This window comes from Convolutriloba macropyga, chromosome 14 (genome assembly GCF_964194025.1).
Source record: "Convolutriloba macropyga chromosome 14, txConMacr16.3, whole genome shotgun sequence".
Lineage (NCBI taxonomy): Eukaryota > Metazoa > Xenacoelomorpha > Acoela > Convolutidae > Convolutriloba > Convolutriloba macropyga.
Window position 1 is genome coordinate 6,596,762 of NC_134481.1, and position 24,665 is coordinate 6,621,426.

A 24,665-nucleotide genomic window follows, 5' to 3' on the forward strand; every position below is an offset into this window, starting at 1 on the left:
GCAAGCTGGACACGAAACCGTTTGTTAGGGACCGAAATGATAAGCAGACAATTTTTATCAGGAACATCTTAAAATTTCACCCATTTCTTGTGAAGTTAGGCGCTCAGAATGCCAAAACCCATAGCTCGCGTTTAATATTTTCAATTGAATATAACTCCCCTAGTCGAGCTTACACGCCTATCTTGTAAGATCTTGTAAGAATCTTGCAAGACTCTTGTACCAAATTGTATAATCTTACAAGGGTCTTGCAAGATTCTTACAAGATCTTACAAGATAGGCATGTAATCTTGTTAGAGTCTTACAAGATAGGCGATTTCATCAACATTTTAAGGCTTGTGCAGACTCTTATTAAGGATGCGAGTTTTATTCGGGAAAATAATATTGAGATCATGGGGAAAAGGGACTAGAAAACCCATAAAAATGTCACATTGCCACAACTGGACAAAAAATCTCACTCTAGCTTCATTAAAATTGGATGGCAAAATACGTTTTACACTTTTTTGTTCTATTTATTTTAAAATTTAAAAAATGAGCATGAGGACAACCCAATTGCGTTGGATTCCAAAAAAAGATAGGGTTAGAAATGCAGACGAATTAAAATTTGATTAACCTCATACAGCTATGATGATTTTGCGGAGACACTTTTTTTGTGCAAACAATTTTCAGTTGGGAGCCAAAAATGCAATTTTAGAACAAGAATTGACCGATTTAGTCACAAATGTTCAGATACTTCGCCAAAAAATTACATTAAACTTTTAAAATACACAATCGTTTTAATGATAAAAGCCTAGCTGGAGACTCCAGAACAGATCCAAATGCAAACATTGAATAGCTAACGAAAGAGAGGAAAAAACAAAATGAAAAATAAGATATCAAATTATGATATCCAGATTTTTTGATAAAAATTCACTCCTGGTAGTTATCAAATGGGGTTCAATTCCTGTTGAACCACTTACTGACTAGATAAAAGACAAGAAGAAAAAAAATTCCGATAAAAAAGGAAGAATATCAGAGAAAAAAAGATTGTTTTTCTAAAGGCAATTTTTGCTACAAATTTGACTTCACAAAAATTTTCCCCAGGAAAAACAGAAGGGCAAAGTAGAAACAGAACTTCTGGAAATAGAAGACAACCTACAAAAGAAAGAAAACTCAGAGAATAAACAAAGAAAATGTATAGCAATCACAAAGGTGTTCTATTGAGTTCAATACAAACCGGCCCATCAAAAAGTCAAGTATATTTTTTGTTGCAAAAACAGTTGATCTATTTTTACAGAAACAATAATCAAAATGTTCAGAAAAAATTTTCCTGAAAAGCACAAGAAAATGCGAATGTGGGCCAAAATTTTAAAATTAGACCAAAAATTCAAACCAGACAAAATTTGGCCTAATTCATTTTGTTTTTGCAAAAAACCCTAGTTTAACTTAACGTCAAATTAGCAATTACTTATAAAGAAGTTTGCAACTTTTGTAAATTACATTACTTTTACAAATATTTGTAAATCGGTCTGAATAATTTTGTCTTTTATAGTTTGCAGTTGGCCTTGTGGGGTGATTTTACCCCACAAATCGTTTACAAGGTGTCTTTTGAAAATTTTTCAATTAAATTCAGCAATCTCTGAGAAATGGTTAGGAAAAAACCCAAATTAATAAATTAAGCAGAGCTGGACCGGAACGAACTCGGCTCACCGTTTGCAAATTTTTGCAAACTTAACATTAGTTTGCAAAATTTTGCATATTTGACCTTGTGACGAGATAACTTGCAAATTTTTTTACACAATTGGCATTATTGGGCAAAAATTTTAAAGGTTTGCAAACTTGGCATTTTTTTTCAACTAGGGAAAATCATCATATAATTGATTCTAGTCAAATCAAATGATCATCAGAATTGCGAGCACAGGAAAAAAATGCTAAATGAAAAGATATTGTCAGTCTCTCTCTCTCTCTCTCTCTCTCTCTCTCTCTCCCTCCCTCCCTCTCTCTCTCTCTCTCTCTCTCTCTCTCTCTTTGAACAATAATAAACCTCTAAATTTATTCTCTGCGTTTAATTTTGCTCAACAGAATTGCAAAAATTCATCTTTTCACTTGAGGTTTTTGATATCTCTAAAATTCATCGTCTAAAGATAAGTGGGTGTCACCGATCAAAAAGATTGATCATCATTACCTCTCTTAGAGACTTAAAAACATTTAAGATTGAAAAAAAATCACAATATTGTTCATTTAAAAATTAAAAAAAAACAGTACCCCCTTGAAACAATTAATCAAAATGAACAAACGGAAACATCAATTTGTAGCAATATCACGACTTTGACAAAAATTTGAAGAAATAATAAGAAGAATGCATGTTTTGCAATTTTGCGCCGTTAATATACGCTTGAAAGAAGCGAATTTCAAGCAAGAAAGCGATCAAAATATTTTGCATGGGAGACTTGCATTTACAATTGCCGAGTACTGACTTACACTTGGAGTTCGGTACGGGAAGACATACATGAAAATTTCGAAAATCTCAGAAGTCGGCAATCAAAATGGCGCCTATGTATCAGTAACTCAAAATACAACTTGCTGACGATGAGAAGACTTATATAGTCTTTGTTCTGGATGAATCCCCAATTCCGCCTCCCCTCACACCCCTATCAGCCACGCAACCCAACTTTGAATATTTTTCTATAAAACCGTAATTTTGTACTGCATCGACTCCTCGCTACCAATTATGTTGTCTAAAGGATTTCAATCAGAAATTCGGTCGAGACAGATTTTGTGCTGGACGGACCTTGGATCAAAATTGTCACGGCTCCATATGACTCTATGTCAGGCGATGACTTCCATTGCTAGGTTAGGTCCGTTTTAGTCCCCCGTAACCAATTCGAAATAAAAACGAATTAAAAGCAGAGCCATTAAAATTTAAGACCCATCGTTTTAGGAAGCATATATCGAATCAATTTCAAAGTACACAATTGGGTGGATTGATCGTATTTCAAATGTCCTGACATACAAACTTTTCAAGATTTGAGTAGCTGTATACTGAACGAGATCTGGCACGATTCGAAATAGATATGTATCATACAGTTGAAGTATACTGATAGCGTCAAAAATAACGTTCAGCGTTTGTTCGATATACCGACACTTCTAATCTTTCCATTGTATTTTTGCCTAGTCGCTCAGTATTTACATCTACAATGAGAGCGTCCTTGAATTTTTTTACGGCTATTTTACAAAGCAGTCAATTACAGTGATCAGCTTTTTGGATTAAACTAGTCTTCAACATATGTAGGTAGAACTTTGGTGTAACAAAATAGACATCAAATATACATTAGCAAAGAAAAAAAAACAAAAGAGTATCAAAATTTATATAAGAAGTCAAAAACTGGTTCCAAAAATGTGCCTTAAGTCACTTTTGCGTCCTAAATTTATTTAGAACAAATATCCGAACCCCCTGTAATTTCTACCAGCATTATAGGCACAAGAAACTAAGAACCTAGAGGCTCGAAATTTGATTAGTCTAACCCATTACAGTCCCTTTTTGATCGTCATATAGATAATAGCGTGCTCACCTATGTTAAAGATATCATGATTGGGTGTTATACTTATATAAAAGCTATGATGGTAAAGAACCAATAATAATAACACCTGCCGTCTTGCAAAAAAGACTCGGGGCAATTTGAAGTATTGTCTCATTTGTTATTTGTTCACATTAATTTACTGACAGATTTCTGTTTTAAGAAAAAAAGCTCGACTTTCACTTTCGCCCATCATTCTTTGAAAGTTTATTATCTGAGAAAAGACATGTTTTTTGGAAGAATCATTGGCTTAGAAGGAACATCATTTTTAGAAGGATAGTTGGCTGGGAAGGAAAATCACTCTTAGAAGGATCATTCTTAGAAGAACAGTTGCTTAGAAAGAACACTATTCTTAGAAAGAAACATTCCTATTCTAAACAACAAAAACTTTACTAAAGTTGGCTTTTAACATAGCGTTTATCTCATCTAAATTAAACGATCAAACTTTAACATTCGTCTTACAAAAAATTGGCTAATGAATCAGCAAGGTTCTTAAAAAACTCTAAGCTCAATATTGGTTAGCTTTCGCGTTCAACTTAGTCAATTGTTGGTTTACACAGCCAACTGACGAGTCTCATCAGTAATTGCAAGTTCATACAGAAACAGCCTTTGTGAATTCACAAAACTTTTATTACAAGAAAGATTTCTGAACAGATGCAAAAGATTTTTTCAAGTACAAAACAAAACTCTTTCTGCTAACGAGCAGATAAAAATTTCTTCGTTAGCAGAGTGGGAGAAAAAAATATTTGACTACCTGGTCGCCTTCTTTCCAAGATAAGTATCTGAAAATGACCAATGAAAGCAACTAAAAAATGCCCGAAAGGTTGGGAGCATTTTGAAACCGGAATCTCGTTTCTATTCTTTTAGTCTATCGATTAGACGGAAAACTACCAACATAGCTCTTTAAAGTTAAATTTCTCAAAAATTGAAATCTTTTAATTAATAAAAGTTAAAAAATTTATGGCTTAAGATTTGTTTGAGGCAGAACTTGCGCATTTTTTTTTGCTACGGTTTCGTAGACGAAGACAGTGACCGCATAAATTTGAGAATTCAGTTTTTTAATGTTTTTGAATTAAAAAATTGAAATATGCTGCCTTTAATAAATAAGGAGAAACAAATACAATCAGAAAAGATTTGTAAAAAATAGTTAACAGTAGACCTGTGAGTTGTTTTGAGGAAATTTCACAAATTTGGCGTTTGAATGAACCTAGCATCTATTATTTTGTTTCCCGTCCAATACTACTCTGCGACTTATCATCAAAAATGTCCTCATAGCTCTATAATTGAGCAGAAATACTTTTAATTTTGATACCGAAAAAAATTTGATGACAAAAACTCATCAATTAAAGTTTATTGCTCTGTCTGCATCAGAAGCTGGTTCTCTTAGCAAAAGTTTGGCTGGTTTTAAGAAGCTAGTTTGTAAAAAAACCGTAACACTTCTTCAATATCAAGAAACATTGTGTTGGATACTAAGTCGTTCTTCTTTACTTTCCATTCGATTATCTAAAAGTGCGAGATTACAAAAAAACACGGATACTGAAAAAAATCAATAATAAAATTAGATTTCGTTTTTTTCTCCGATCTATTTTGTTCTGCCCCAAGTTTAGCTGGCATATACTATTAACGCCCCGAAGAGCTTGAGCTAATTTTTACAGGGTATCTTGCAATAAAACAAATTGTAGTTTGTAAGTGGGGTCACAGAAATATATGGGGACAGAAGAGATGCAAAAAATTTTTTTTCTAAATTTTTACTTACTCGACCTTTTTAGTTACCTGCACTTTTCTGTTGGTCAATTGTAAGGAATCAATACTCACTTAATCAGTTAATATGCAAAAATTGTTGTGAAAGCTGATCGTTTTCGGAACGATAATTATAAAAAAGAAAATATACTTTTGCATGCATAAACTGAGTGAACTTTAACAAATTACATAAATTGTCACACTTCGTTTTTTCACAAAAATCCTATGTATTATTGTAGTGACATTAGAGCGAGACGGGAAGAAGCAATTCAGGGGTAATTAAAACCCTAGTTTTCGAAGTAAAGTTCCAGACATTTAAATGGGAAAATTCTGATATTGCCAATGAAATTCTAGGGACCCCCCCAAACAATTGAAGAAATGTTGAAATGCAACTAATTTTCCGTAAGATCTTCTATTGTAATTAGAGCAAGTTTTCTAAATATGTATGTGCGTCTTCAACCCAGGTTGAGGTCCCACCTGGAATTAGCTATGTCCAGACTAAAGATGAACGCACGAGTGAAAATTATACTGTCTGAAACCATCGAATACCGCATGAAAGCATGCAACTCTGTTGAACGCACGAAATTCTGGTGAACGCATGATGGTCTGGGCAAGAAGGCACGAAATTCTGAACGTGAACCGACGAAAGTTTGATTGGTCCTATGGAAATCTGGACGTTAATGAACAAAAGTCTTTGCGCAAGCATCTCTCCGTTTTGGACGTTTTGGAAATATTGGTTTCTGTCTGGCACCTCAACCTGGGAACGGTTTGAAAACAGACATCTGAAGCGTGCCGGTACTCCGTGTAATTTTTTGTGTTGCCGTCGAGCTAATAAAGTAACGTGTGGTTTCATTCACAAATTTTTGCATTTTACGAGTCAAATTTTGAAACAAATTTGAAAGCTACATTGAGTTAACTCAATGTAGCTTTAAAATTGGTTTCAGAATTCGACTCGAAAATTTTAAAATTTGTAAATGAAATCACATGTTATTAAGTAATAACCGAAAAAATTCAATATCAATAACACAAATATATGACCGTTGAAGTAATCATAATCTCATACAGTTAATTTAATCGTTCTTCAGCTCAATTAAATATACCATAAGCGTCTGAAAAGGCACGTTAAATATAAATTCTCGAAAACCAATTTCTGTACTCGAAGGTACTATCATGAATTAACGTCCTCAAAATCTGGACCTCAAAATTAACGTCCTCATGAATCTGGACGGCCTACTATACGCAGAGAAAGTTAACAAGCCCTCTTGTTGATTTGGAAAAAATGGCGACGTCTGGTTTGTATCCAGCTTTATCAATTGAAACAGATGGAAGGGTAATATCAGGTGACAGTAATGAAAACGACGACGAAGGGAAACAAGATTGTTCATGTGAAATTTGTGAAATAGAAAAACTTCGGCTAATTGCACCTTCGACCAAATATCGGGGTTCAGATTTTGAAATAGAATATTTGAAGGCAATGAAGGCATTAATACAACATCCGCCTTCGAAGGAGGAAGAGAAAGTTCACCAGGAAGTTGTGACACAAATGAGTGATAAACAGAAAACTGCGATCACAGCTCTAGAGACACATGCTCAGGAGAAAGGTAAATACAAAAAGAAGGAATTGTTCTCTTTCTTGAAAGTTTTAACAAAATTACAGAAACTAAGCAGAAAATATACGGGATCAAAAAGGGATATAAATGTTTTTTTTTGCTTTACAAAAATTTTATTCTCTTGTAGTTCAATCAGCTCACACATATACATACATAACCAAACATGCATACATACATACACACATTCGAATAACACACATACATACACACATAAACACACACGCAGTCACACGCAAACAATAACACAAACATGCACACACACACAGTTACACGATAGAGCTCTTATATTTTTTTAAGATTGAGCTGAAGATGTGTCTGTGGGGTGTGAGCTTTTTAATTTTATAAAGGCGTTTTGTTCATCAAATGTCCTAACCACACCTACTTAGACCAAAAAGTTACTGGAAATTACTCAAATTGAAAAATTTTTTCCTGGACATTATTGTTTTAAGGAGACTTTTCGTACAAATTGAATCAACTGCTTGTTTGAGCAATCGTTCCAGATTTCACGGCATACACTTGCTAGAAAAAATTTTGTCAAAGCTGGTAGTCTTTTTGTCTATTTTAAATAGTGTGCTGACAGTATTTTCAATTAAATAAGCGAAGAAAATAAATATTTCATCGCAATTCACCTCATTTCGAACTATATTTCAAAATGACCGCTAACTTGCCCAACAAATCCTAAAAAAATTAAAACTTTTTGATGGTCATCCTTTTTTCAAGCATTTAAACTGATATGTCTTTGGTGCGTAAGAATTTCACTAAAATTAAGTGTTTCGATTCAATTTACCTTATGTGATGAAAGTATGTTGTCGAAAAATTATATCCCGGAAAAACCAGACTGTTTTATTCGCGGGCAACTTTTCAAAGGATTTGATACAAGAGTTCTGTTACAGGTCTTACCACCACAACTGCCTTTCAAGGTGATACATTATTAAAACATTGCTTACAGATCAACGCTAGAAAAAACCAAGTCTTAAATGCGAACTGTAATCTGGAAAACAATTAAATATTTAACAAAAAATTTTGTCCAACAGTGGGGAGTATGCGACTAATCGAAAAATGTAGTTTAAAATATATATTTTTCAACTTAGCTGAAATAGTTTGGCATGTTTCTATAATGACACAACTTTTCAAATCAATTTCATAAAAAGTTTTAATCGATTGTCTTAGGAAAATTTAAGACAGTGATGAGCTGCAGCTGGATTATCAATCAAACAAAAAAGAAAATCTGAAAAGTCTCGAGTTTTAGTTGTAGAAAAGAGGATAAAGTGAAGGGAAAAGTTTTTAACGGAAAAAATAAACCATTATATCAAGACTTTGGTCACAATTTGCAACACGGCTGAAACAAGTGCAGTGAAGGAGAGATTGTGGCCAACTGATTTTTTTGCCTTTCTCCCAAATTTTCACCGTTTCTTTAATGAGTTTTTTTTTCGAAAAAATTATTTGAAGCTAACTTTTCATCTTTAAAAAAGAAAATTAGCAAATGTAGGAAACCCTGTTAGCTGCTATGAGTGACGTTGTTTTTTGGAATAAGAAATTTTATCTCTGACATGCTTTTTGTTTTTCTTTTAGGTTTTCTTTGTTGTGATTCTAAAGTTCCGAACTATTATTTTTTTTAATCTCTTGTGCTCCCACTGATTCAGTTGTGAATTAGTTTTATTGCCCAAGAAAATAAAAAAAAAATCCGCGGAAAAATTTAAATGTTTTTGTCAGTGTTACCTTCAATACAGCATAGCAACAACTCTCATTTAAAAATAATGTAGATAAATAAATATCACTGTTGAATTCACTGTAGACCTTAGAAAAACGCAAAATGAAGTAAAAATTTTTTCCAAACATTCCTAATTGAACGGATGTTTTTTATTAAAATCTCATCATTTTCACCTCAATTCAAAATTCGTTTTGCATCGTGTTGCCTCAAAATTTTGCTCCATTTTTTGCTACAGATGAATTGAAAGGCAATCTTTTTTGAAAGGCAACCATTTTTTGAAAGGCAATCTTCCGTCTGAAATGAATGCTGCAAGATAACCATGTGTCTTGCAAATATGCAATTAGTTGACACATGCATCCATTAAAGGACAAGAAAATTATTTTTGCTCAACTTTTTGTATTTACAAACTACCAAAAAAAATAAAGTTTTACATTCTGCACACAATGAAAGTAGATAAAATTTGCAGCTTTTTTGCAGTTAGAATCGCTGAATTAAAAGAAACAAAATAAGAGTGAGCAATATTTGAAAAGAAAAAAGTTCTCGGAGATTTAATAGTGAAATCTAACTGAGGAGATCCGAGAAAGTTAAAGAAAATGAGCAGTTAAAAAATTTTAAGAATTATCACTTTGTGTTAAATTATTTTTTTTGCTCAGCAGTACAGTAAAATTTTATGGTCAGTTGACAATACTTATATTTTTTGTAAAAAATTAAACAAATAAAACACTATAAATTATGTCTCGGAACCTTAGTGCACAAAATAGAAGACAATGCGTCAATGACAACCAATGAGAGCTGGGGTCGAACAAAGCGAATTTCAATTGATTATGGTAATAACTAATTATAAATCTAAACATACCGATTTGTTGAGAGTATAATCCAATCTAATCGGAGAGATAGAAATGTGGAAAAAAACTGTGTCTCGTAATATTTCATGCGGAATTTCAACAATTTTTTTTCAGCAAGCTAAAGTTTGTTTCAAATTGTCTCACTGTGGTGGCGAGTTTCCTACTCACGCATCAAGGAATGTGTCGTAACAAGATTTTTTAAAGTCAATTAGTTAACAGCTAGAAGATCTTAGCTGCATGCGCGTCTGCTGCATAGCGGCCGAAAGGCATATAATTTTTTTTCTATTTTTTTGTTATAATTTTTTTTTTAATATACCTGCATAACATTTTCAGGCGGGAGGCTGTTGCTTTCTCCCGATGATGATGATTGCAGACTCAGCATGTTGGACAAACTGCCTCTTACTCTCATGGAAGAATGGCCAGGTTGGTGACTATCAATCTTTTTTAACTATAGAAGGTGAAGTTTAGCCGATAATTATAAGTAGGGATAAATATTTCCATTTTTAAATTTTTTTCGCTGTTTTCTCAAGAAGTTTTAAGAGTAAACAGTTTTCCAAATTAGTTCATTAGTGTAAGAATTGCATTATTGTATTAGTTGATGGTTGCATTGCAATCTCAGCGATATCTAAGCAAAAAATGGTCAGCATTGTTTAATGGATTCATCTTGTTGAAAATTGTACTGTAAATTCCACTTTTAAGAATGTTAGTATATAAGAAGCGAGTTGAACAAATGTCCATATAATTGAACAAGGAGACTCATCTTTGTGCGCTCGCTCATAATGCTCCAACCCTGCTCATCCTTATTTTTTTTGCATAAATTTCTACCAAATGAGGAACAGATAGAGAACCCCCAAAAAATTTTCAGTATTCTTCAAAAATAAATGTGTATGAACAAAAAAATCGCCTCAGTGGAGTACAAAATGCCTCATTAGATTGATGAGGTCAGCCATTATTAATAAAGCAAGCCAAGACGAAAAACAATATCAAACATCATTAACAACAAACATTAATTACATCCAAAAATATGTCCATTTTTTAAAAAAAACTTCAGGTCAAAATAGCGTCAGATAAATTTGAAACTAAACAAATCAACTTGTATTTGAGTAGAAAAGATGTGGAACCACTCCAAAATAAAGCTCGTTAACAATTAGACAAAGAAGAACAAAGAGATAGCAAAGTTAAAAAATGTCTCAAATTTTTAAAAACAATTAGTTTCAAAGTAATGAAAACCATTAGATAGCAATTGAAAACATCCAACATTTTTATGATCATAAGCGCCTCTATTTTAGGGCATTACGACCTGTCGTCATTCAATTTTTTATTTGGTTACAAAAAGAACAACAAATAGATACAACAAAAATCAAGGAAAACTTGAGAGAAAACGCTGCCAATTCCGTAAAGGCATATTTTGGCCCTCAAAATATGTGCAATTGAGAATTCCACGAAACGCCGAAAAGGTGGTATGATAGCTCTATTTATTGAGAATAAGTAATAAATAGACGAAGAAGAGAAAAATCGGCAAAATTAAGTAAAACTTCTGTATTTTTCGAAAAGAACTATTTTCAAAGAAAGCCATTATCTACAAACTTAAATAATTAAAAAGGTTCGTTTATTCGTCCAAAGGAAGCGCTTAAGACCTGTAATTGTTCATAATATGTCTGACGTCTACAAAAGAGCGTAAAATTTAGACAAAAATTAAAAAAATAGCTTCCTTTTTTCGCGAAAAACCGGTGTCGAAGCCAGTAAATTCATAACAACATCTTCATAAACATAAGATTTTGTACTCCTGCAAATACCTGTGACAAAAAACTGTTTTATGTGACCTGTAATAAACTAGACAAGGTAAGATAGACAAACAAGAACGAAAATTGAATGTTCATTTTTTTTAAAACAATTGTTATTAAAGTCATGAAAACCATCAGCTATATTTTCGAATCAGAATATAGGATCATTTTTTCCTCAAAAAAAGGCCAAAGAAACTTCTCAAAATCCAGGAAGTTTTTTTTATAGAACTAAAAGACAAAACAAAAGCGATAGATAAGGACAATTGAGAAAAAATCAGTTAAATTCTTCGAGAAACGTGAAAAATGGGCCAATGCCTAAAAATAAAATAGTTAAAATATAGTGGTTTCAAAGCAGAAAACCATAAGTTAACGCGCAAAAAAGATTAAATTTTAATTCAGTAGAAAAAAAAGACGAAGAAGAAGCATTCCTTCTTCGCTGACGCTGAGCTACAAGTTGCCAAAACTAAGAGAGAAATGGCGGCAAAATTAATGAAGACATCGTTTATTTAAAACTCAAACATTTTTAAAAACAGAATCAACGAATAAAAACTTTCAAGTAAAAAACCAGATACAGTAATTTGGAACTATCCAATGAAACCTATAAACACTGCGCTATAATTTGAATTGTTATTTCTTTAATAAAAAAATAAAAAAGATCAATTTTTTTTTTCTAAAAATGACCAACAGATAACAATCCGAATTTTTTTGGATTTTTAACAGTTCAAGATTGGTCCAAAATGAGCCTCTTTATTGCTCTTTGTCCATTAAGAACGCTCAATTGCTTCGAATGTTTTACATCTAGTGTATTTGTTGGTTACGATATCAAAAAAATTTTTGCTGCGTTTTTGATAATCATAGAGTAGAGTAAAGTTGGCAAAAACGGCATAAATTCAATTCCAGAAAACTCGCAATGGAAATAGATGTAGGTGTAGCTCTCTTTTTAGTTTACAAAGTTTGTGTTAGTTGTCTATGGTTGTGCACTTCCGGCAAGTTTAAGCAAAGTGGACAAAAGAAGCCTATTTCGGACAATTTTTGATAAAAAATGCTGATATTTGAGATATTTAAAAATTTGAGTCAAAAATTAAATCAAAATTATTAACTTTACTCTTTCGTCTTTCAAAAAAAATCAACAGTACTATTGTTTACAATTTTTACAAATTTTAGCCCAAGTGACTATATTTTGGTCAAAAATTCTAGAAAATGTGAATTAAAGTAACGCAAATTGGTCTAATATGCAAAAAAATTTGAACCACGACACTTCATTCTGGAAAACGAAATTCAAAAAAAAATCTTTTCAATTCCATATTCTACGCTGGACGGGCTTTTTAAAGAAACCACTCAAGACTCTCTACGATGAATATAACTATCGGTCAAAATTGTCTGAACAAAAAAAAACTCAGTTGAGTTTATGGATCCTCCGCCCTCAAGAGGGGTCCGAGCATTAAAAATTGTTTCGAATACTATTGAATTCTACGAGTGCTTTTCATCACGCCTATCAATCAATAAAACTCGTTAAAACTCAATAAAACTCAATAAAACTATAACAAATTATAAAACTCAAACCAATGAAAACAAATAAGCTGCAAACAAATAAGACATCAAAAAAGTTGCGTTTCAAAGCTTTAATTGAGAATGCTATTAGGATCAAACTTCAAGCTGGTTTGTGGGGACAAATTAGAAATGATGCGAATTCAAAAGTTGTATCTTTTCCTAATAATGAGCGTACATGTATTGGAGCGTATTCTTGAAGTGAAACCAGAGATATGACCACACTGGGTTCATTAAAGTTGGCAAAAACGGCAAAAATTCAATTCCAGAAAACTCGCAATGGAAATAGATGTAGGTGTAGCTCTCTTTTTAGTTTACAAAGTTTGTGTTAGTTGTCTTTGGTTGTGCACTTCCGGCAAGTTTATGCAAAGTGGACAAAATAAGCCTATTTCGGACAATTTTTGATGAAAAATGCTGATATTTGAAATATTTAAAAATTTGAGCCAAAAATTAAATCAAAATTATTAACTTTACTCTTTCGTCTTTCAAAAAAAATCAACAGTACTTTTGTTTACAATTTTTACAAATTTTAGCCCAAGTGACTATATTTTGGTCAAAAATTCCAGAAAATGTGAATAAAAGTAACGCAAATTGGTCTAATATGCAAAAAATTTGAACCACGACACTTCAATCTGGAAAACGAAATTCAAAAAAAAAACTTTTCAATTCCATATTCTACGCTGGACGGGCTTTTTAAAGAAACCACTCAAGACACTCTACGATGAATATATCTATCGGTCAAAATTGTCTGAACAAAAAAAACCCAGTTGAGTTTATGGATCTTCCGCCCTCAAGAGGGGTCCGAACAATAAAAAATGTTTCGAATACTATTGAATTCTACGAGTGCTTTTCATCACGCCTATCAATCAATAAAACTCGTTAAAACTCAATAAAACTCAATAAAACTATAACAAATTATAAAACTCAAACCAATGAAAACAAATAAGCTGCAAACAAATAAGACATCAAAAATGGTGCGTTTCAAAGCTTTAATTGAGAATGCTATTAGGATCAAACTTCAAGCTGGTTTGTGGGGAAAAATTAGAAATGATGCGAATTCAAAAGTTGTATCTTTTCCTAATAATGAGCGTACATGTATTGGAGCGTATTCTTGAAGTGAAACCAGAGATATGACCACACTGGGTTCATTAAAGTTGGCAAAAACGGCAAAAATTCAATTCCAGAAAACTCGCAATGGAAATAGATGTAGGTGTAGCTCTCTTTTTAGTTTACAAAGTTTGTGTTAGTTGTCTTTGGTTGTGCACTTCCGGCAAGTTTAAGCAAAGTGGACAAAATAAGCCTATTTCGGACAATTTTTGATGAAAAATGCTGATATTTGAGATATTTAAGAATTTGAGCCAAAAATTAAATCAAAATTATTAACTTTACTCTTTCGTCTTTCAAAAAAAATCAACAGTACTTTTGTTTACAATTTTTACAAATTTTAGCCCAAGTGACTATATTTTGGTAAAAAATTCCAGAAAATGTGAATAAAAGTAACGCAAATTGGTCTAATATGCAAAAAAATTTGAACCACGACACTTCAATCTGGAAAACGAAATTCAAAAAAAAAAATCTTTTCAATTCCATATTCTACGCTGGACGGGCTTTTTAAAGAAACCACTCAAGACTCTCTACGATGAATATATCTATCGGTCAAAATTGTCTGAACAAAAAAAAACCCAGTTGAGTTTATGGATCTTCCGCCCTCAAGAGGGGTCCGAACAATAAAAAATGTTTCGAATACTATTGAATTCTACGAGTGCTTTTCATCACGCCTATCAATCAATAAAACTCGTTAAAACTCAATAAAACTCAATAAAACTATAACAAATTATAAAACTCAAACCAATGAAAACAAATAAGCTGCAAACAAATAAGACATCAAAAATGGTGCGTTTCAAAGCTTTAATTGAGAATGCTATTAGGATCAAACTTCAAGCTGGTTTGTGGGGAAAAATTAGAAATGATGCGAATTCAAAAGTTGTATCTTTTCCTAATAATGAGCGTACATGTATTGGAGCGTATTCTTGAAGTGAAACCAGAGATATGACCACACTGGGTTCATTAAATTGAAAGAATCTCAGCTAAGAACAAAATCGGCCCTTCTTTTTATGTGCATTATGTGACAGTACTGACAAGAACCGCAGTATCTCGAAGTTATGCTTAACTCTTTTGTTATTTTAGATCCCAAAACTCAAAAAGCGAAAAACCTAATGACAATTCTTTCCTTGAAGAAGGAAGACTTCGATTCTCGAGGCGACATTGATTTCCCAAATTCCCAGGGTGACAAACAGTTACGAGGAAAATTGGATTACTTCCAGCCAGATTCGGACTGGATCAGAGTTGGTCTTCGATGCTGGGATAGGTAAAGCTGTGTTTAGTTCACTATATTTCTCCCATTTGTGGAGTGATGTTAAAATGAGGGCACTTTATTTTCGGGGAACATTCGTTGTTGACACTTGTGAGCTACTTTTTTAAAAAAATTCTGAAGAGAAGAATCATTATATCAACATCACAAAATTAATACAAAAATGCGTCGAGTTGAAGTTTCATTAAAGAAACACAATGTAAGCAATCAAACTGAAAGATGCCCACATTTTCCCGTTTTTCCTGCTGTCGGCCATTTTTGTTCCATTTGTTACCGATACCTAATGTCCGGGACCTACTTTTGTCGGTGTAATTTCAGTCCAGAGCTTCGACATAACGTTTTTTGAGGTAACAATTTTTTTTTAAAAAATGAGACATTTTTCAAAATATCCGCAATTTTATAATCATAAACTTTTTCTGAGTTGCAGCAAAAAAACATGATATTTTAAAATGTCTTTCAGTCAACACTGATTTTATATAGATACGATAACGGTAATAACGACTGGGTTCTTATGAATGGCAACGACAATGAGTGGGCTGTTGGGTTTCATGGAAGTACCCAGGAGGGAACAAAGGCTATAACGCAGTCCAGGCTACTCAAAGCTGGAGGTGGCCAGGCATTCCAGAGCGCCACTGATACGAACAAGTTGAGTGACAGGGCTGGCATGCCATGCGGGGTTGGGGTTTATTTTGCAGCCTTCATCGAAATATCGAAGAGCTATTCACGGTTCAGTCCCGGAGGGTCACCTTGTGTACTTCAGGTGAATATAATTTATTGTTAAATGGAGTTTTATGTCCAGCAAAGTAATATAAAAAAGAACTTCCGAATATTGAAATGGCGCAGAAAATGTTGTTCCGGAACTGCAAGCGACCTATTGTACGCCAAGTGTTTAAAAGCCAAAATGAAAACAAATTTGGGGTTGTATATTTAGTAAGTTTAACTAAAATCCAATTTTGGCGTTTTATTGTTGATAAATTTCTTTCCTGGTGGTCAACCCGGGTACTCCTTATAAGGAAGTACAATTTCTTAACTGTACTTCAAATACACCAGTGCAGTTCTTAAAATGCATGATCTCCACATTGCCAGATCTCTATCTGCAGTGCGAGATTCCAGAAATGCGAGCTGATGTTTCAAGTAAGTTTACATCATTCTGTAGAAAATATGTGGAACCACTGGGCGGTTAATGCCAGATTTTCTCATTCACATCGCTGTATTATGTTTTGGCAATATTTGTTTTTTTTTAAATTTGTATGCATGAATTCCCGGGTCGTGGTCTCAGACGGAAGCATGTATGTCCCGAGTAAAGATGAGTGTGTCGCTCTGTCTTCAAGTTTTCATAGTCGGGAAACATCGAAAAACAAACAAACAATTGAACATGAAGTCACGAAAGTCAGGTGAACACAAGAAATTCTAAACATGAAGGCACAAAATTTTCGATGAACGGACGGAAAGCCCAAAATTGAAAGCCAAAAAATTGGGAAAAGAACGCGATAAAACCTGATCAAGAACGCTTGAACGTCTGAACTTGAACAGTCGCAGGACTGGACATGAGATCATTCCATCTGTCCGCCTACCACAATCTGGACAAAAGCACTTTTCATCGGGGGCTCTATAAACCCAACGGTTTTTCTCTAGCACCTCAACCTAAGTTCACTTGAAATTGTAGCAGTTTCAATAGACTAAAAATATTCCAAAAAATAGTGTTACTGAACTGGTTCTAAATATGCGCCGCGATGCTCTAAAATCCACTTTCAGTAAATATTGAATGTTAACTCTTTCATTGCATCGTTTACAAAAATTTCAGATGTGAGATTTAAACGAAAACAAATTGGCGCACTTAGTGATTTTTGATGGCAGCTTAATTATAAAAGCATTTATTTAAGTTTTTGAAAAAAATTATTGCCGAAAAGGAACTGAAAATTTTTTATTAGGCGCCAAGTGGCATTTCCAACATATCTCAATCAATGCCCTATGAGTAGTCTTTTGAAGGGGCCTTAGAAATATTTTAAGATCCCAAACTTAAAGCAGATCCCAATTTGTGGTTCCCGTTAATGATGGCAATTTCTTTATAAAGTTTTTTTTTTCTGTTTTCCCCTCATTTCTCAGTGGGAAACTCCCTGAGATTTCAGTAGGAATTGACATCTGGTGATAATTTATCATAAACTAGGGAATAAACCTAACATTTTTAGCTTGATTACCGTACGGTTCGTATTTGAGAATATACAAAATTTACTATATACAGTACCAGATTTCAAAAGTTAGAGCGCATGATTCAAGTAAGGTTACGTGATTTTGCTGAAGATATCTGGCAACTCTGTGCTGTTGTTTGTTAATGCCATATTTTCTCAGTGACATCATCAGTCACGAAACCTACAATTAGGCTAAAACTATAGCGCATAAGAGTTTCAGAATTTAACGTTAGGCGATGATTTTTAAGACATTTTCATCTTGAACGCTCTCTTTATGGTTAGTCAAATGAGATATTAATCATTGGCACATTATTTGTGACAAGGGGACACAAAAAATGTGTTTAGAACTAAGCATTACTTTCTTTGTACACATAGATGTATTATTTTGTAATGAAACTTGATTATTCTTAAAAAAAATTTGCATGCTTGCCGTCCCGCTTCTGATCTTGCCGTCCCGGAATGTGGTTCCAGCCGGAGGCAATAATACCCGGAGCAAAAATAAATGAGTTGTTGTGCGTTCGAATTATTGTAATATGGAAACATCGAATGGAGGACGAAATCTGAACATGAACACACAAAAATCTGATGAACAGAAGAAAATCCGATGAACGCTCGAAAGTCTGAATTTTAATGCACAAATGTACAGAAACGAACACCTGAAAAGCTGAAGAAAAACGCATGAAATTCTGTCTGTGATGACCCAGTTTGAGGTCGCGCTCGAAATCGCCTCTGATCAAACCGTCCCAGACAAGTGGGACCTCTGATCAGACCGTCCCAGACCGAAGTGACCTCTGATCGGACGAGTATGCGCTCGAAGATCATTGTGCGCTCGAAGTGCGCTCGAAGCCGCTTCTGATCAGACGAGTTCCAGACCGAAGTGACCCCTGATCAGACAAGTTCCCGACCATTGTCCAGACGAGTTCCAGACCATTGTCCAGACTAAATTGCGCTCGAAATATTGTCCCAGAGTAAAGTGCGGTCGAAATCACCTCTGATCAGAAAAAAGTGCACTCGAAGTTGGCTCTGTTTAGACTAAAGTGCGTTCGAAATAGTCTGATCAGAGAAAGATTTTGAACATGAACAGATCTCTCAATATCGTTATAATATATTCATTTCATCTATCGTTTTATCAATCTTATATTCAACTAACAAAAGGCCAATCCTGAAAGCATTGATAATGAAAACAAATAGAAAAAAAAGTGATCAAAAAAATTGCTGAGTATGCCATTTATTTATCCTTTTATCTGAATAAATGAACTTAGACAGCTTTGCATAAAAACATCTTGATCTACTTTAATTCAAAATCTTTTCTTGAGGGGACCGGCAGTTGTTATCAGCTGGAACCCTTGGTTCTGATCAAACCCATCAGATTTGCAGATGAAGTTCTGATCAGAATGCTGTTTTATTGTTGACTCTTACCAGACACAACAAGTCAGCAAGCAAACAAAAAAAACTTGAAAAAATTTCGCTCGAACTGGTCTCTTGTCAGACTAGTGTGCGCTCGAAATGGCCTCTGATCAGACTAGTGGGCGCTTGAAACCGCCTCTGATCAGACCGTCCCAGACCAAAATGACCTCCGATCAGACCGTCCCAGAACAAAGAGGCCTCTGATCAGGCAAGTTCCAGACCATTGTCTAGACAAAAGTACGCTCGAAGCCTTTTCCAGACCATGTAATTCGAGCGCACCGGGAACATGTGTGCGCTCGAAACTCGTCTGATCAGGGGTCACTTCGGTCTGGCGACCTCGACTTGGGGAACGAAATAACTGGTGAGTGAACGAAAGTCTGATGAATGCATGGAAGACTGAACTTGAACGCACGAAAATTAGGACTTGAGACCTGACCGTCCGCCAAACTCTGGACATAAACGGTTTCCACATAGAGACATCGGTGTTTCTCTGGCACTTAAGCCTGGAATCACCCGAAAATGTAGAGGTTTCAAAGGAATAAAATTTTTTACGAAAAAATGAATGGTACTGCTGAAATTTTTTCAAATATGCGCTTCAAAACTATCAAATTTATTGAATTTTCAAAAAATTTTGGATTTTAATTCTTTCATTGTTTTATTCTCAAAAGTTTGATTTGTTTTGTTTGTATTGAATAATCTTCAAAATCGACTGAAATTTTATGGTAGCCCAATTATATATGCCTTAAAATTATTTATTTTTACAAGAAACTGTTTGCTTTGAAAGAAATGAGAAGTTCTATTCAGCATAAAGAGGTCTCGTAAATATCTCAATCAGTGCTGTAAAACTACTTTTCTGAAAGTGTTCTAGAAAAAATTGGATGGTAAATTTGTTTATAGCACTGCTCGTTTTTACAATTTTAGCAATATTCCCAAAAGATTGCGTTGATTCCCAGCATTTATGGCAATTTCTCTATATTTTTTTCTTTATTGTTCCCTCATTTGCCTCTGGGTAATTTAACTGGATTCCCACGGGAAATAGCAGCGGGTGGTAAGTTTTGATAAATTATGAAGAAAAATTGACGTTTTTAGCGGGTTCACTGTACGCTACGTGTTTGTCAATTTGCCACAAAAAACGGGACCAATTGTGGGTAGTTATCAGGATTGACAAGAATAATCAGCTGAAAGTACGGGAATAATTGAAACTAACAAATTGGGAATTAGCAGCTGAAGCGGTAATTAGTAAAGAAAGTTGGGAAAAATTCCTCGAACTAGGCAATTTTTTTAATAGACAATTGATAAATCTTCGAATCAAAGTGATGAAAGTTTTTCTCCCATTTTTTTTCAACTATCATTCTTTTCCCTCTGTAACAACTTAATAAATTTTTTCCTTGTTTTCATGAGAAAGTAAGTATTTTTTAAACATGTTTTTTTAAATCTACAGATTATTTTTGTTTCAATCTTAGAGTAATTTCGCAGCTTTTTTTTGAAAAATTTACACATGTATCACACCAAACTTGCAAAAATCTTCCGCCACTAAAAACAAGGTCACCAAAGATGATTTGCTCACGACTTGAGTTTAACTCCTTATATTAAACAACTTTATACAATTGGTAAAGAAAACAGACCCTAAAAATTTTTTCAAGGAAAGTGCACGACAGTTAATGTATAAAAGGTGAAATGTAAAATGAAACCGGCTAACTCATATAGAACAGGTTTACTGCATCTAATGAATGCTTTACTTTATATTGCTATTTCAACATTTTTGTATGTACTAAATTTGTTTAAAACCATTATTATCACAAAGTCTCAACTGTACAGTTTGTTTTGGCTTTTAGTTGGTGTGAGTAATTCAAAGTTTATATGAAAAACAGTTAGTTTTACTGTTTTTTTCTACCTATATTAACTTTGATGTGACCGTAATATTACTTCCAGTCATGCTTTGCCACTGTTCATAAGGAAACCGCAACAACTCTTCAGAAACCATATTCTATGCCATCATTTGCTGCCTACTTGTCAATATTTACCTGAGCGGAAAATGGAAAATTATGTATCAGAGGTCAAGATTTCATTGGATAACAACGGAGAACAAAACTGTTTCGTGGGTGTAACTAGATGATATTAGAAAGATTTTTCACGTTAACTGTTTAAGTTTAAACACAAGGGATTAAGGTAGGAAAAAACGTTGTACCTGAGAAACTTTTGAATTGGGTATCAAAAATCTCAGGCTCACGCTTTCGAACTTTTTTGTTAGGAACCAATTACTATTTTCATTTTTTTTCTGAAAGATCTCTGCTTGTTTTTCACAACTACTGTTAGTCTAAAGAGACTTTTAATATCAATCTACCGCTTAATGGGAATCTACAATCTTTCAAACAACTCTAGTCATGAAAAAAATTATTACTTGCAAAGTTTTGTAATTTAACTTTATAAATAATTGGTTAATAATGCATAATAATTGCAAAAGTTTGTAAATTTTGTTTTGCAAATTATTGGGTTAAATTTTCAAAATTTTGTAAAGTTGAAAATTTTTTTGCAAATACTTGTAAATGCAAAAATTGATTTGCAAAATTTTGTAAAACTCTAGATAAAGTTAGCAAATTTTTCTAAAACTATAAAAAATTTTTTGCAAACAAGAAAAAATTGCAACAATTTATAAACTTAAAAAACTGAATTAATTTTTTGCTCGGATCATGTATTTAAGAGAATGCCGCCATTTTAGGAAACTCGAAGCCTTTAGCTTGTAAAATTTGTAAAATTTAAAGGCTGTTTGCAAATACTTGCTACTGCAAACATTGATTTGTAAAGTTTAGTAAAACTATCGATAGAATTTGCAAATTTTGTAAAGCTATAAATAGAATTTGCAAATTTTTTTAAACAGGAAAAAAAATGCTATTAAAAGCGTTTGTCAGGAGGTGCTAGTGGACAATTAAAAACATTAATAAAAAATAGTAGACAATCAGTGGTTTATAGTCGATTTTGAGAAAAGAGTTTTTTCATCTGAGCCCTGTAGATGGAAAAATGATAATAAACAATTTTAATTGCTGTTCTGAAATGTATTGTATGGCCTTTGAAGAACTGCCATCAGACAAAAAAATATATCAATGGCATTGCGTCGTACGCATGCAATTAACAAATTTGGTCTCCTTCGAAGAAAATAAGGCAGCTCAGTTAAACCGTTTCAAAGCAGCTTCGACTTAACTAAACTGCGATACAAAAAATAGAGATCTGCAGCAAACTCTAGTATTGAACTTTATTAAAGTTGTTGCAGCATTTTACTTAAAAATCAAAACTCTTTTACTCAACAGGAAATTGTTTTATTTCTAATTTGCATTCTAATTTTTTATAGCACTTGCAATCTTTATTTTTGACAATTGTTCATGTTTCACTAACTATTATGTTTCAAATATCTTTGGACTGGAAGTCATTTCGCAGTCGATCATTTGAGCTCAATATGATTTTTTCTCTCAATGCGCGTAGATTTATTTCGAAACCAATTAAGTTTTTCAAAAAGTTAAATACACCAAACCCCATATAGGTTGAAGTACTCTGATGATATCATGATACGACAATTGATGTCTAATTGATGTCTAACCTTTGTTACAAATCCCTCAATGTTTGTTCCACTCAGCAAATTTAATGATGGGGTAATACCTCTTTCGTAATTTTGCAATTATGTCTTTATTTATTAAATTTATTATTGAAGTTTTGGAAGAACCACATTTTTACCATTCTGCGGAAATTATTGTTGATTCGATCGCAACTTGGTTTTTAGAAGTCTCGCAATATTCATGGCTGTAGGTTGTCAAAATTGTTAAGATGGAAACTTCAACTGAAAGTAATTGCATTGCGAGGCCAGTGTCTGAAAAATCGTGTATACATACTCAATTTTGTCGGGCTTTTCACAACCCACATCTTAAGATCAGAGATGTAAGCGTATGTGGAAACGAGTACCTTAGGTTTAACTTAGTTTAAAATTGGTAAAATTTTCCCTTTCCCCATGGATACAGTATCCGATGACCAAAAAGATCGAAAGTTTTATTGAAGAATTTTATCAGAAATGTCTATAGAATTGTTCAAACAACAATTAAGTCTTTGAATTTGGTCTAGAATAACTACTAATGAAATTCGGGCAATAGGTTTTTAGGCTAATTACATGGTTTGCTTCCACAAAATGCAAAAAAATTTGAAATTTGGCTTTTTCACGCAAATTAGCAACGTAATGTGTTTTCTTTGTTTAATTAGTACTCGCCGCTGAAACGATCATGTTCTTCAGATTAAAATTAAAATTGTGTCAACCCAGCCCCCCCCCCCCCCCCCCCCCTCCTCTGAGTTAGAACAGATACTTTGTTTTGATGCAGGTTCGGATAAAACCAGACAAAACAAGAATTCCAGAAGGTGCCAACAACTACAGAATAGTGAATGATCCTCAATTCATTCGACCCTACGGACTGTGTTTGAAAGTGAGGAATAACAACAGTGCTAACAGTAATATAAACAGTATTGATATAACTCATCGTCAACAAACTATGGTCCAACCTCAGCCGAGCAACAAAAAATCAAGTGCATGCGTTATTTCCTGACATATCTTGATATCTTCAAAAAAATTTAAAATTCTGTTTATCATATTTAAATTTCAAAGTTGTGAATGAATTTCAAATTTTTCTTCACTTATTTTTTGTATATCATAGAGCTCGTAATCTCTAAATCCTGGAATTTTCGTATTACACTTTCAAGGGTCTTGGAAGATGTAAGTAAACACAGTTTGAATCACGTAATTATAGTACTGATATCAGATATACTTATTTGGAGGGCGATTTCGGCATCAGAGTACCCCGTCAGAGTAATCACAGAAAAAAAATCAGATCACCTGCCCGGAAAAATATTCTGACATTCCTATAAAGTTACTTGAATATAGTTTCAGATAGTGAAAAATCCATTTGAACAGTCTCGAAAATGCAATGATTGAGTGTTCACTCATATTACCCAGTATTACAGTGTGATTTATTAAAGGTAGTAGCACAGCAATGCTTTGTTTGGTACTTCAATAACAATTGGTCTAATGCTCCCCAAAAATGGGACGGATAAAAATACCAACGATCAATGGGGATAACTGACTTCTGGTTGATAGACCTAATTTTACAAATAATATTTTTTGGGTTCCCAAAGTCTGCAAATTAAACTAAGGTGTCTTTCAGAATATTCACCATTATACTTTGAGGGTTACTGCAAAGTTTCTTTGCCTACCGTGTAATTTTAATGGAACATGGCATGTTTCATCGTTGATCTATATCAGATTCAACATGATCAGTGAACAAATCCGAGAGACTCCAATCAAGGAGCTTCTGGGAATACAATTTTCTTCACATCTTTCTTAGCTTAGTCAAAGCCGATATTACTGAATGAATGAGCCAAACGACAGAATTATAGCAATCGTGAGTCTTCTTGGATTCTTAGTGAAGATGCTGAACGTTATACAATTTTATGGAGTATGAACAAACCTACTAAGACGATAAATAACATTTTAAAAGCATAACTCGTCAAAAAAATGAAGAGAAGAAAACGTTTTTAAGAAAATATGTTTTTTGTTCACCGAAGCCAAACTTTGATTTAGGTTTCATGATAGCATATAGTCATATATGCAGTCATTACGTGCATAGAATAGCGTTATAAAATTTGAAAAATAGTCGTTGGTACTATCCGACACCCTGATGTGCTTACCTTTTGATCGAGATTGCGGTTTAAATTGTGGATTATTACTTTGAAGTTAACACACACTTTTTTATTGTAGAACATGCTATATGGGCATAATCTCACTTCACTTTCTTCTAATATAATGAGCTTTATGCAATGTCATTTTATTTCAAAGGCGATACCTGTATTTACCTTGCGCGCTTCCTGTTTGTCAT

General features: G+C 33.5%; 1 protein-coding gene across 1 annotated transcript; it reads left to right on the plus strand.

Annotated features, from left to right (window-relative positions):
* The first annotated feature begins 6,421 nt into the window (after positions 1–6,421).
* On the plus strand, positions 6,422–23,339 carry LOC142353398 (uncharacterized). Its single transcript, XM_075405632.1, has 5 exons — positions 6,422–6,895; positions 9,794–9,883; positions 14,980–15,160; positions 15,644–15,923; positions 23,118–23,339. Exons 1-5 carry the CDS (start codon positions 6,574–6,576, stop codon positions 23,337–23,339), a joined length of 1,095 nt encoding a protein of 364 aa, XP_075261747.1. The 5' UTR covers positions 6,422–6,573.
* The last annotated feature ends 1,326 nt before the right edge of the window (positions 23,340–24,665 follow it).

Coding starts and splice junctions, on each gene's coding strand:
- LOC142353398 (XM_075405632.1), top strand. CDS start 6,574: ATGGCGACGTCTGGTTTGTATCCAGCTTTATCAATTGAAACAGATGGA. Junction 6,896..9,793: donor GACACATGCTCAGGAGAAAG/GTAAATACAAAA, acceptor TAACATTTTCAG/GCGGGAGGCTGTTGCTTTCT. Junction 9,884..14,979: donor TCTCATGGAAGAATGGCCAG/GTTGGTGACTAT, acceptor TTGTTATTTTAG/ATCCCAAAACTCAAAAAGCG.